The sequence below is a fragment of the Artemia franciscana genome, chromosome 4 (assembly GCF_032884065.1).
Source record: "Artemia franciscana chromosome 4, ASM3288406v1, whole genome shotgun sequence".
Lineage (NCBI taxonomy): Eukaryota > Metazoa > Arthropoda > Branchiopoda > Anostraca > Artemiidae > Artemia > Artemia franciscana.
In genome coordinates this window covers 50,754,152-50,768,687 of record NC_088866.1, presented here as the reverse complement: position 1 = coordinate 50,768,687, position 14,536 = coordinate 50,754,152, and the positions used below count along the sequence as shown (strand labels likewise).

At 34.4% G+C, this 14,536-nt stretch overlaps 1 protein-coding gene across 1 annotated transcript in view; it reads right to left on the bottom strand.

Annotated features, from left to right (window-relative positions):
* LOC136026549 (unconventional myosin-XV-like) overlaps positions 1 to 14,536 on the bottom strand; it is a 365,167-nt gene that overhangs the window by 322,124 nt on the left and 28,507 nt on the right. The window contains exons 3-5 of the mRNA XM_065703235.1: positions 13,004 to 13,092; positions 9,517 to 9,580; positions 4,723 to 4,832 (exon numbers count right to left, since the gene is read on the bottom strand). Of these exons, the coding sequence (XP_065559307.1) occupies positions 4,723 to 4,832; positions 9,517 to 9,580; positions 13,004 to 13,092 (263 nt within the window). The remainder of the gene's footprint in view (positions 1 to 4,722; positions 4,833 to 9,516; positions 9,581 to 13,003; positions 13,093 to 14,536) is intronic.

Sequence of the window (14,536 nt, the reverse complement as noted above, 5' to 3'; positions counted from 1 at the left end):
ATTCAGTCAAATGAGTATTAATATGAATTTCCCGTATGTTATCATACATTTTTTTCTTTCGTTTAATGCTTGTTTTTCAAAATATATATTTTAAGATTTTACTGTATTTAAAAGGGTTATCTAAGTTACTAAATATTCGAATTAATAATGATATCAACTTTCGTACTTTTCAAAGTCTATGGAAAGGAGACAACTTTTTTAGTTTTTTAATTTCTTCAACAGATATACCAAAAAAAGGCATTTTTCAATAAAAAAACTGATCTGTAGAAAAATACCCCCTCAGCTCTTCCTGCAATTGACGCCATTAGTCAATTCAGACCTAATATCTATACTACAAAATTGGCTTACACCTTCAAAGGAAGAAAACAAATATGCCAAAAGTTTAACTGAAATCTACACTTCTCAATTAAAACATTTACGTCAAATTTAAACACAAATATATACTGGTGTTGAGGATAGAAATATGACAATTGGGACAATTAACAATTCTTTTTTCTGAAATGTAAATGACAGAATTTAAGACCTTGGATCAATAACTCCGATTATTTTCATCAAATTCTATTTATCCCTTTCCTGAATTACGAGTTCTAAAACAATTTTAAAAAAATAAGTTTTTCTAACTGAAAGTACGGAGCGACATTAAAACTTAAAACGAACAGAAATTACTCCATATATGAAAGGGGCTGTTCCCTTCGAAACGCCCCTCTCTTTACGCTACCCTAGTTATCCTATTCCTAGTTACCCTAGTTACCAATTTGTTGGCTATTAAAAAAGGCAACTAGAACTTTTATTTTTTTTTAAGAACATTTTTATTAGTAAAAATACACGTAACTTACGATTTAACTTACGTAACAGACTTCTATATTCGTATGTTTTTATTACGTATATGTGGGGGTTCACCCCCCTCGTCAATACCTCGCTCTTTAAACTAAAGCTTAAATTTTGTCCCAATTCCTTAAGAATTACCCCTGAATTACAAAGGCCGTAGAATAAATAGTTGAAATTAATAAAATTACTTTAGCGTAAAGAGCAAGGTATTAGGAGGAGGAACCCCTTCATATGCGTAATAATTTCTGTTCGTTTTAAGTTTTAATGCTGCTCCTTACTTTGAGGTGAAAAAACCTTTTCATATTTATTTTTTCATTGTTTTTAAAAAAATTCTAAAAAATCCTGTGCCCCCTTCAAGGAAATTTTCTTTCACCATGACAAATTCTTCCGTGGAAAGCTCCCCCCGCATAAGCCCCTTCTCTCAACCCATCCCCTAACCAAAAATCCCCCAGAAAGTGTCTTTACACTTCCCAATAACCATTACAATATGTAAACACTGGTCAAAGTTTGTAACTTGCAGACCCTCTCACAGGGACTGTGGGGGAGTAAGTCGTTCCCAAAGACATACTTATTAGGTTTTTCAACTATGCTGAATAAAATGGCTATCTCAGAATTTTGATCCGGTGACTTTGAGAAAAAAATGAGCGTGGAAGGGGGCCTAGATGCCCTCCAATTTGTTTGGTCACTTAAAAAGGGCTCTAGAAATTTTAATTTTCCGTTGGAATTAGCCCTCTCGTGACATTCTAGGACCAAGGGGTGTTTTAGGGGGTGTTTCCCCCTATTTTCTAAAATAAGGCAAATTTTCTCAGGCTCATAACTTTTGACGGGTAGAACTAAACTAGATGAAACTTATATATTTAAATCAGCATTAAAGTGCAATTCTTTTGATAAAGCTATTGTTATAAAAATTCCGTTTTTTAGAGTTTCGGTTACTATTAAGCCGGGTCGCTCCTTACTCACGAGCTGTTTGACAAGAGATTAAACTCGAATTTACTTTAATTCTAAGCTTTCAGTATACATGATCTAAATTCAAAATTGAGTTTAACATTCGGATTGAGTTTAATTCTTAATTATAAGGTTGTTTTCCCAGAATCAGATAGACTTTTTACCTGATCCGTGAGAGAACTATTTTTTATAATTCCTCAGCCAACTATAATGGTCGATACTCAGGCAAATATGAAGGGTTGAACTTTTGTTGGGGAAGGAGGATACAAATTTTCATAGGGGAAATTTCCCAATGAATAGGTAAATAAGGTAAATGGTAAATGGTAAATAGGTAAATAGGTAAATGGTAAATAGGAGAACTCAAGTGCATAAAATAAATAATTAGATGTAATTTTTGCTTCTAACAAGAAACATGACATGGTTTTGCATAGATCCAGGAGAAGCCCTAAATATGCTCGGTTTTCAGGAAACTTCGCATCCAAAATGTAAAATATAGTTCAAATTTTTGTTATTGCCTCTCCACCATAAAAAATCCTGGGTACGTCCCTACACAGAGACAAAGATCTCAACAGCGAAGTTGGCAAATGTCTTTTTTTCGGGGAGATATTTTGTTTATCACCCAAGATACTGCAAAAACTTACCTTGCTTGATTTCTTTTAGGCTTGTAATTGTACAATAAGAGATGTCGATGTCGGTACATACAGAGTGAATACACGTCGGTATATACCAAGGCTATACAAGACTCAATGATACAGCCTTGTAGATTAGTAGCCTATTTATTTTCAGCAGGCTTAATCTTGTTCCTAAGGGAATATTCTGTTTTCAAATATACTCAAATTTATCGATTCAAATTTTCTGCTCCCAGAGAAAATCCTATTCTTGTCAAACAGTTCGTGGTTCAATAGTAAACAAAACTAGAGTTTGCCACCAATAGCTATAACAAAAGAATCGGCTTTTTATGCTGATTTCAAATATATAAATTTCATCAAGTTTAGTTTAACCCATCAAAGGTTACGAGCTTGAGGAAAATTGCCTGATTTTTGAAAAAAAGAGGGAAACACCCCTTAAAAGTCAAGTGATCTTAATGAAAATCACGCAATCAGATTCAGGGTATCAGAAGAACACTACTGAATAGGGTTTCAAGCTCCTATTTGCAAAAATGTGGAATTTTGTGTTTTTTGCCAGAAGAAAGATCACGGATACGTGTTTATTTGTTTGTTTTTTTTTTCTCAGGGGTGATCTTATCGACCAACTGGTCCTAAATATCAAGAAAGGGCTCATTCGAATAGAAATTAAAAGTTCTAGTGCCCTTTTTATGTGACCAAAAAATTACAGAGTAGCTTGGCCCCCTCCCCCTCCCCTTTTTCTGAATATCGTCCGATCAAAATTTTGAGATAGCCATTTTGTTAACCATAGTTGAAAGGCCCAATAACTATGCATTATAGTATAACATGACCCCCCACAACCCCAGGAGAAAGGTCTTAAGTTATAAAATGTGCCCATTGTTTACGTATAATATTTGTTAACTATAGATTTTTTCTCATTTGACGTTAAAGACAACAGGCACGTGCATAGGGACCTCAATTCAAGAGAAAAAGAAGCAGAGGAGGGAGGAAGAAGAAGACTTTAAGAAGAAGGAAGAGTCAGAAATCACATGGATTGTGGATTTTTTCTCATTATCCTTTGACGTTAAAGACTACAGGCACGTGCACGGTGACCCTAATTCAAGGGAAGAAGAAGAATTAGGAAGAAGGAGGAGGAGGAGGAGGAGGAGGAAGAAGAAGGAAGACCTTAAGAAGAAGGAAGAGTCAGAGTCTTCAAAGCGCAAAAGACTGGCAAATAATAAGAAAATTTGAGGGAAACTAATGGGAAATCGTTTTAAGGAAGATCATTTTGAGAAATTGTTAATGTTTTATGCAAAAAACATCCAAAAACGCCCAAGTGACCCCATCCCCAAATGACGTGAGCAAAATGGCAAATTTGCTTTATTCAAAGAAAACCAAATTCGAGAGAAATAGTGTGGATAACTTCAGGGTTAAACACGTGTCGGCTTCATACACATTGGAGGTGACACGAGCAGTGAAATGCACCCCCTGAGGTGCTCACTTAGATAGCACAATGCAAATTCACTTAAATTTGAGGATGATTGGTTTTTGACTACTAGTAGGAAGAGTGAAGGGTATCATGCCGAAAAAGAGGCCTCAGGTAAAAAATCAAAAGTTTTTTCTCTTTTACTTTCATTCACTAGCTACTTAAAGGTATATATACTGTATACAAGAGAAAGAAGAATCAAGGACGTAAAACGCCTAAAACGGGTACTCAATTTTGCATTTGGCCAATTACATACGGGTTTTCATGTATGTAATTCATTCGTAACAGTTTGACTTCTAATTAGAGCCTTTTGGCTATTCTAATATAAGGAGCGAAAAGGCATGCTTAAATAGGGACTTGTCTTCATTCATGTATATACACGGAAATTCTTTAAGGAACGGGAAGACACAAAAGTAAGAAAGCTAAAATAGGCAAAATATATATAGAAAATATAAGAAATTAGACAAGATATCGTAAAAACATCGTGATCTTTAGCGAGGGTCACGAGACCGACCCCCCTCCTCCACCCTTGCGTACATGTCTATCTGCATGACCTGTTTTTTCAAATGATTTGTTCAGCTTAAGATACACCTGTACCTAGGCACACACTCGAGTATTTTCAGGAAGAAGGTTCAATAATAAAACGTATATGTTATTCGGTGATTTGAATAATAACTGCCCAGAAATTTGGTAAAATTTTGACTTCGAGGGTCCTAGATCAAAGCCCCCTGCGTACATCGTGGCCTCTACTTTACCCAACAAGAACAAATGAGTAATTAGACGATAGTCAATATAAAGTTCGTCTCAGCTGAGCCTCTGATCTCTGGTTTTTATGGCCAAAAAAAGAAAGAAACTTACGGTGGTATCGTTCCAAGAACCTGTCCTTCATATTTCTTCACTGTCTCCAAACCATATGCATCAGACATTCGATAAGGATTCACAGCTATCAAAATACTTCCGATATACGTCTGTAAGAAATCATAACATAATGGGTTAAACACTGAAATCTACATTCGTAATTCTAAATTTTTAAAATCGTTAAATTGCAACATAAAATCCTATCTTCCTTTTCAACTCATCACCATCTCTGATCAAGCGTGAAAAGCATTTTTTGGAAAAGTTTATTGATTATTTCCAAAATGTATTAATTCCCCCATTTAGAAATTCCATTTTGTCGTCACTACGTTGACTCTTTCGTGACGTAATACAAGCTTACGTAAAATAGTATTCTATGTAGGGCTCAATTCTACTCGGCACTGCCAACGTTATGGAACTCGAGTCTACCTAGAACTCTACGTTACGGACAAAATTTGCTCCGTCAGAATTACATAACGTACTGCCTCATGGAACTCGAGTCTACCTAGAACTCTACGTTACGGACAAAATTTGCTCCGTCAGAATTACATAACGTACTGCCTCGTGGAACTCGAGTCTACCTGGAACTCTAAACGCTAGATGAGAATTTAGATCTGTTAGAATGCAATGAGAAATCACAGCAATGTGAAATCGATATTGGAATAAGTGTTTCCAATTTAAAGTTATAAAAATTCTTTGTCCTTCATGGCATCATTATGTTTACTTTTAATTCATCATCTTATCCAAACCATAAATTACTATAAGGACTCTGAGCTATCAGAATACATCCGGTGTTTCCAATTTAAAACTTATTTCTAAAGAGTTCCTAATTCAATGCCTTTTACAAGCAAGGCTACAAAACAGAGGTTACAGCTTATGTTTTCTTTTTTTTTTTTTTTTGGCTAAAAATCGAATCTGAATCTGAAAAAATAGAATTTTACAGCTTTGTGAATGACCAACAAATTTTCTGAAATAACAGTCTCGTTGAAAATTATTCTTTTTGACAATCCATCTATGCCCAAATAATAAGCAGGACGTCCAAAAAGGGGTTGGAAAATGCTATAGGAAATAATTCCAAGGGAGTAGGGGTTTCATAAGGTGGAGAAAAGAGAAAAATTTGAACAGTGCTAGTGCAAAATCACCCCTCCACGGAATGAAATATTACGAAATTCTGAAAAAAACTGTAAAAAAATTTAAGTTACTTATTTATTTTATTGTTAAAACTGCTTCACTTTGCTGCCCCCTCTAAAATGAAAATATGTAGCCCAAATTATATATTCTACAGACATTTTTTCCATTTCTTGGTTTCATCGACGTCGCTTATTTACCACTAATTCTATTTTTGCATGTATGAGGAAATGGATGGAAAATATACATTTTAGGCTTAATATTTCCAAAATAGGGGGAGGGGTGAAGTGAAGCGTTTTTATGAATCATATGAGTACTTTAAAGATTTAATAATTTTCCCTTCTGAGGAGGAATGATTGTAAACTAGAACCCCCAAACAAAGTGGAAGTGAAGAAGGAGCGTGCACAGCTGCTTAGGTTTCAGGCAGATTTGCTTCGCGATGAACTGTCAGCAGTATCAGTAGAGACTACCTTCCTAACTTGGGCTTATGACTAAACCTCAGTTCTGCATTGTAAAGTACATCTATTCCCTTTATCCCCATAATGTACTAATCACCATAAAAAAATTACTTAAATTATACTTTGATCAGCATTATCCAATGTTACTTTGATCAGACTCAGTATGCCGTGAGTCTGGGGGACTATCGGCTGAACAAATTCTCACGCTTAATCTGAATTTCCGATGACAGATGAGGTGGAAAATGCCTTGTTCCTGCAGGAAGATCAAGGTAATTAATTTTTAATGAAATCACAAGGTCTGAGTTGGATATTGCCACATCTATTAGGATAGCTGAAAATGGCATATATCCCCCTCAAAAATATATTTATAAAGGTCACAAGAACTTACAATTTCCAATCGAATGAGCTCCCACCCACATTTCTACGGCCACCACTTCTATACAAAGTGGACCGGGGAAAAAAGAAGAAAAAGCCAAAGAATTATATATTTAAAGCACATGGGACTTTACTATAGAGATTGGTAGAGCATTGCCTCTAATAATGCTACAATGCTTTATATTTGAAAGACCATAGAACACAATAAGTGCAAATGAAATAGAAATTTTTTCTTCATTGGATAACAAATTAGTTTAACCTGCTATGAACTAAATAGCCTTTCCTATATGAAATTTCAATAGCTTCCTTGTATATAAAAAATAACAGTAATTACTTCAAAACCATAATTAATAATGTCCTTAAGTATTTTTGAAGCCAAGCATGCAAAGGCTTAAATACGCTAAGTATGCATTGAGTATATTAAGATCTTTATGTCTGAAAGCACAGGAAATACTTGATTAGTAGTAATAGTTAAAGCTTAAGCTTATAAGCTTTACTTGCATGGAAGAATAAACCTAGGAGGATTCAATTGATAATTTGCTTTACTCCAAGAAGCACGCTTTATACATGGGAACAGAGTGGAAAGCGTAGTCAAAAACCCAAAGGTGCGTAGGCTACACCTTGAGATAAAAATGAATTGCCCCTTGGAATAGAATTAGAAGATACTTAATTCAAAGCGGCAACGTTCTTGTAGCCTAGCCTACATGGCGTCTTCTGAAGTAAATACCATAAATAAAAAAGTAGTACCATTCGATTTATGTTCCACATTGTTTCCAAATATAATGTTTCCTACAATGAAAATTGTATCAAAGCCCCCCCCCCTTTGATGGCACCAGATAAAGGTCTAGGCTACATACAATACGTAGCTATCCTGCTTTTTTGCATGATTTTTTTCATGCAATTGATCAGTTGGTTCAAAATGCGAAATATCCCAATTTGAGAAAAAAATCAGCGAAGTTTTGTATAGAGCCAAAGGCTATATCACAATACGGAATCTGAAAAAAACAGCTAAGTTCTGTATAGAGCCTAGGGCTATATCACAATGCGGAATCTGAAAAAACAGCAACATTTTGTGTAGAGCCTAAGGCTATATCAGGAATAATCCCAATTTGAAAAAAAACCAGCAAAGTTTTGTATAGAGCCCAAGGGCTATATCACAAAGTGCAATAGAAAAAAAACCCAGCATAGTTATGCATAGAGCCTAGGTCTATTATCTGGCCCTATTAAGGGGGAGAGGCTGGGACGCAATTTTAATGGTAGCGAACATTATATTTGAAAACAGTATAGCATAGAAATTCGAATAGTGACACTTGTTTTTTATTTTAAAGCTCATTTCACGGGATGTCATGCATATGAGTGTTATCTTCAATATCTAGATGAAAGGTCAAGGTTCGTAGGAAGGGAGTGGGGTTGATGGGAGGTATTGATTTATTTTGGGAGTGATGATGTGAAGATGTTATTTTTTTATGTTGTTTGTTGGTGTCTTTAAAATACTGTGCGCCAGAAAGCGTAGGTTTCGCAAAATATATTTTTGTGAATAAACATAAAAACGATCGGAATTAATAAGTTCACTATAAATAGGGCTTAGATAAGTTTCTCCAGTATCTTTATTGAGGGTGACCTTTTTGTGAATATAATTTTTTATTTCAACTACCTCCCTGAAAACTTGCATGAGACATTTAACGGGGGCAATAATGGAGTTGTTACCAAACAGAATCAAAGGGCATGGGTTGTCATAGACTTGTTGAGCCAAGGCGGAATCAAAAGTTTCAGGCCATTGGCGTAGCCGCATGGCTTTAATATAGGACCTGTGTCCTATATCAATATAGGACCTGTGTTTCGATAGCCTCTCCCCCAATTACTGTTGGGTTGTGCCAACATAGAAACAGCCGCGAGAACAAGTAATTCTATAAATCCCACTACCCAGAATGGGGCTGGTTTTATCTTTGCAGCAGTTGAAAAAGCTCTGCATCGTGTAAAAAGTATTTGATTTTTAAAGGGGACACTAAGGTTATGCTTAAAATAAAAAAGAGCCCTTAAAACAAACACTGTTAAAGTTCTCATGCAAGTTTTCAGGGAAGCAGTTGAAACAAAAAAGCACATTCATGTAAAGGTCGCCCTCAATAGAGATACTGGAGAAATTTACCCAAGCCTCATTCATAGTGAATTTCTTAATTCTAATCGCTTTTGCATCAATTCACGAAATTATATTTCGCAACATAAAAAAAAATCTCTGATAAAACAATACCTGGTAAGCGATTGACCTTTAAGAATACTTTACACAGAATCAAATTGTGAAATGTCATCCATTATTGTATTTTTTATTCAGTTACCCTTTCATCATTTCTTTAAGGGGTCCTATTTTAGTTTCAGTGTTTGTTTTAAAGCTTAATTTTTTACATTATCCTTTGGACTTTTATAGGTATTATTTTTTTTTATAGTTTATTCTGCACTGAAGATGATCGAGCGAAGGTCTCCACTGCTCAATATTTTCATAGGTCTCTTAGATTCTTAGCTGGCTGTAATCATCGTCGTTTTCTCTTCTTTGCGATTTTTTAGTTTTGTCATGATTACCCAGTGTGGTCTCAGAAATTATTTAAGCTAAGAAAAATCCTAAGTATTTTTTCTGCATATGGATATCATGGTTGCAGCTGCAGCTGCAACCTAGTGCTAATAGATATATAAAAAAAGGGGGGATAAAAGATCAATTAGTCTAGCAGTGGCGTTAATTCGCGGGGATTTAGGGAAGGGGGAAAGGAAAAATGTATTTTCAAAATTTAGGGAAGGGGTAGGGGCAGATTTGTCATTTTCCTGTTTGTTAAAAAAAAAAACTTACATAAATCAGCTCCTTATCATAACGTACACGAAGATTCCATAGGATTGAGGCTTCGTTCAAGTCACTGAAAAAGAACATCATCATGAGGGCTATACGTTTTTTAGGCGATAAAAGTTTAATTATGTAGAGAAAATCAAACTAAAAAGGAATGTGTTTCCTTCCAAAAAGTCGCCAAAAAACCAGAAAGACCTGGGAATAACTAAGAAACGGGGCTTTGGTGAAATTCTAAGAATAAAAAAATACCGCGGACACAGGAATAGAGAATAACTAAAAAGCAATATGGAAATAAAAAAAAAGAATTGAAGACGATGAAATAAAACTAAAAACTGAAAAATAAATTAAGAATAGAAGCGCCCTATATGTCCCGAAACTTTCAAACTGTGTAAATTAAAGTGCATTTTTGGACTTTGCATCTTCGTTTGGTTTTATTCTAAAAAATATTTTAGCCTTCTCTATTGTCTGCTTATTTTCTAATTTTTCGCTTCCTTTTATTGCATTTTTCTTCTCCTTTTGTTCTGCGGTGAGGTTGCTCAGTTCGATTTCAACTCTTTCAATAGTCCACGGACGAGTGAGTCTAGTATAATTTGAGTCGAGAAGGAGCCAGGTACGTTCCAACCCTCCTAGTTACACCAATTGAACTTAAATTTTATCTTTTCAAGTTCATCCTAGGGTTATACTGATTTTTTAAGCGGAATCAGGTTTTTCAGTTATTCCAAGAGCTAATATTTCAACGTCCTACTTTACAACTATAATTAAGAACACGTAAAAAGAAAGAAGTATGGACTTCTAATTATGTTATTGGAATAAAAGATAATTTTCAAACTTCAGGAGAATTGAAAATAAAGTTGAATTTCAAGGTACTAATGCGTGGCTCTCAGTTAAATTTACAACTGAATCTACAACTATGAACTTCCGTAGTGAGCCATAGAAATACAACCATCTTTGCGAGGTTAGTCAACCAGGGACTATGAATTCTTTCAAAGCACGAAAGTTGTTTTTTTTTCTATAGCCTCTGACTTCTCAGATGATATACATTATAGTTAATTATAGTATATGATAATAGTATAGAATGTTTCTGGAAATTTGTTGAAACTTAGAGGAAACTGAGGTTGAAAACCTTTGGCTGTGGCATAGTTTAAGGAGCTGTGCAATTAAACTAACCTTGAAGAATATACTAGACCGTGTAGGGCTAGGTAGTTGCTGAAATAAGGGTAAGGGGAAAGGAGGGATGGTATGGAATGTATCTATATTAGTTGCTACCCGGCTAGAGTCTCAGGAAGTTCAGATTTGGCAAGCTGAGAAGACCATCTCGGCGTCCCTCGGGCTATATGCAGAGGTTAAGGAGAACTTGGGCGAAGAAATTTACCTAAAAATGGGATTGGCTCCAAAAGACATGAAATGGGTAATGTATGTAAGGGGAAATTGTATGCCTCTTGGAGAACGTGGGAAATATTTAGGGAGGGATAAATTGAGGGATGGTCCTTACAATAGCCCTAATTGTGGAGAGATGGGTGAGTTTTTGCATTATTTTTAGGGGAATGTAGGGAGTTGAAGGAATTAAGCTTGGAAATATTTGGAAGGGAGATCAGGGGGAGATATTGAATTTTGGAAATTTTGAGAAGCAGATGTTACTTAAATACAAACAATATTGGAAATTTCGTTCGGGTAGGTATGAGGTATCGTGAAGATTTTCTTAAATAATCAGTTTTGGCGTCTTTTCACTTTATATTTTGTTGCTGTGATTTTTTTTCCACTTGTTTTGTGTATTTCACCATGGTCCAATCTGGCTTTCGTGTGAATAATTCTATCTATCTATTTATCTATACACAACAACAAAAAGGAAGATCTTCCAGCGAATCAACTAAAACAAACTAAATAATATAAAAAAATAGATTGTACTGGGTATATAATAGAAATGAGACAAAAAAAACAAATTTGTTTTAAAAAATAAGAAAAATGTGTGCTGCGAAAGAAAGGAAGAAATTCAGCTTATTTGCGCGTACACCAAATTTTGCATAACCTGCACGAATAACGAGAATTTCAGTCTTTTTTTTTTCTTTGGCAATCCTGACATTACCACATTAAGGAATTCATCCACATTGAAATACATAATTTAAATACACAGCGCAAATTTGGAACACATGAAAAAAAACGAACGTAGTTTCTGACACATTTAGGCAAAAAGGTGCTATAAATATATAAACACGACATAATGTTGTAAATATAAATATATAAATACTATAATTAAATAACCTTATTTTTAAATAATAGTAATTATATTTATTTTAATATAGTAAATAATCTAGTTCAAGCAGTGGTGAAAAAAGGTTCTTTTGTCATTCTTTACTGAATTACATAAAAAAAAAAACTAGTTTTTTTAACTGAAAGTAAGGAGCGACATTAAAACTTAGAACGAACGGAAATTACTCCGTATATGAAATGGGTTGTCCCCTCCACAATCCCTTGCTCTTTACGCTAAAGTTTTTAATTGTTTTAAAAAGCAGAATTGTGGCAAAGAGTCAAACTTTAGCGTAAAGAGCAAGGGATTGTGGAGGGGACAACCCATTTCATATACGGAGTAATTTCTGTTCGTTTTAAGTTTTAATGTCGCTCCTTACTTTCAGCTAATAAAAATCAGTTTTTTTTTATTTACAGTTACCACGAACTGTTTGATATGAAATAGATTTTCTACATACGGTAGTTTTTAAGTTTTATAAATATTTTCATAAGCTTCTTGAAGAATATAATGTGAATTTCTAACATATAATATATTTTCCAAGAGATTCTCTTGCAAGTTTTCAGAGAATATCAATTTCAGTTAGGTACACGAGCAAGAATTCATACTGCAATGTAGGGATACAGGAGGGGTAGAGATCCTAAGAGGGCTAGAAAATCTAATCCCACTCAAAATCACTTTGGTTTTTACGATTTTATAAAATTAGCCTTTTTTGCTGGTTTTAAGGGCATCAATAAATTTCAATTATACTTAGGATTTTTAGTTAGTCTGTAGGAAGTAAGGAAATTAAGGAAGGGGTAAATAGGAAGTAAGGGTGCTTCCCCATTAGTAAAGAGGAAGAAAGGTGGGTTTTGACAGAAGCTGGTACATTGTCATTTAAATGTATAAACATAATAACAAATCACTAATTTTTTTTTATAACAGTAAATCTACTTATTTATTTGATGAAACTTCAATTTTCAAGCACTGGTTAAAATGCACTATAGGCATTCTTTTGCTTAAATTAAAAAAAAAACAAGTTTTTTTTCAACTGAGAGTTCTGCTTGAGTAATATTTTTTTAATGAATTGTGACAAACAGTCTAAATTTAAATTTTTGTATTGTAATTACATTGTTGGGACTCTAACAAGCTCAGCTTCTGGAACGAAAAAATCAATTAATGAACAAAGTATGAACAAATTGATTGGCAGAATACTTCCTCGTCATTTTAGTAGTAAAATCTTATAGCAGATTAAAATGAAAAAAAACTTACTCAATGTTAATCATATCTTCTACGCCATAAGGTCCCAAGTCTTCTCTCTTTTTAATGCTGGATATGTTGCTTAATGTGAATACTTTCGGCTGAAAAACAAGAGTAATCTAAACAAAATCAATGTGAGTTTAAGCTCAAATTTGCTTATCAGCAACATACCTGCAAAAACATGAAAATAGACATCCTCCTCCCACAGTAGACTCAAAAGCCCAGGAAACAAATAAGGAGAAATAAGAAAAAAACATTCAAACAATAAAAAAAAATTGCGCACACAATATAGGTATTTCCTGCTCCTCAACTTGTAGTGCAAATTTCGGAGGGTTACATGTTTCAACGTGAAGGGCTTACACCCCACGATGCAATGGAGCGCTTCCACCACATAGCAATTTCTTTTGCCACTCGCCATATAGCACACACAAGCTTGAGAGTGGGCAATGCTTGACATACAAACTGTTCAAGAAGATCTTTTTGAGGGAAACACCTGAAATTACAAAACAGACCCGTTTGAAGGGTAGGGTTGGAGGCCCCTCTTTCGTGATTTTTTTTTAGGAAGTCAAACGACTCCCCGTTCTTTAGCACTAAGATCTTACATCTTTTGTCACAGATTACCGTTCTTTAGTTCATAACCTTACTGCTCACTGATGTTTTCAAAACTGCAAACAACTTTATTTTTTTCACATAGAACAACGATAAGGGAATTTTGATGACATACTCATCATTGTTCTTAGACCGCTGATCAGAACAGAATATTGAAAGACGTTAACAAAAGAACGGTACAAGAAGTAAAATCTTAGTCCTAAAATTTCCCTTAAAAGCATTCTTTGTCGAAAGATGTAAGATCTTAGAAATACGATGAGCAAAAGAACGGCCTTTCCGTGTTATCTCACAGAAACACAATTGTTAGTAAAATTGTTGGCTGTTAATTTATGCTGGGACAACGAAAAAATGGCTTTTGAATAAATTTGAAAAATAAGGATGGTGGACGGAAAAACGGGTAGCTAGTAGTAGGGAAAGTATGACAAAGTATACCACCAAAAAGACCCATAACTTTAGAATAACAAAAATTATTTGTAGCATAAATAATATCCAGCTCCTTTTCTCTTTTAAACCGTAAATGGAAATACATTTAAAACGCTAAAGCGTAATACTATGTACTGGAAACAATTCTAAGCACAAGTTAATACACTTAAATATACATATTATTAATAATAAATCTTTACATTGGGTATGCTTAGACTCCTATTAAAACGGGTAGCTACACTCCTCTTCTGCGTAATAAAAAAAAATGAATAGTAGTAGGGACAATAAGACAAAATAGGTGACTACAAAGACCCATAAGACCTTCCACAAAGACCTTCAGAGTAACAAAAATTATTCATAACATAAATAACATCCAGGTTGAATTAAATAAATCTTTTTCTATTTAAAACCGTATTTGAAATAAATTTAATACTCTAAGTATAAGTTACATACGCTTTTATTCAACGGACTAGACAGACGGTTTGACCTGACGGATATAAGGTAAATCTAGAC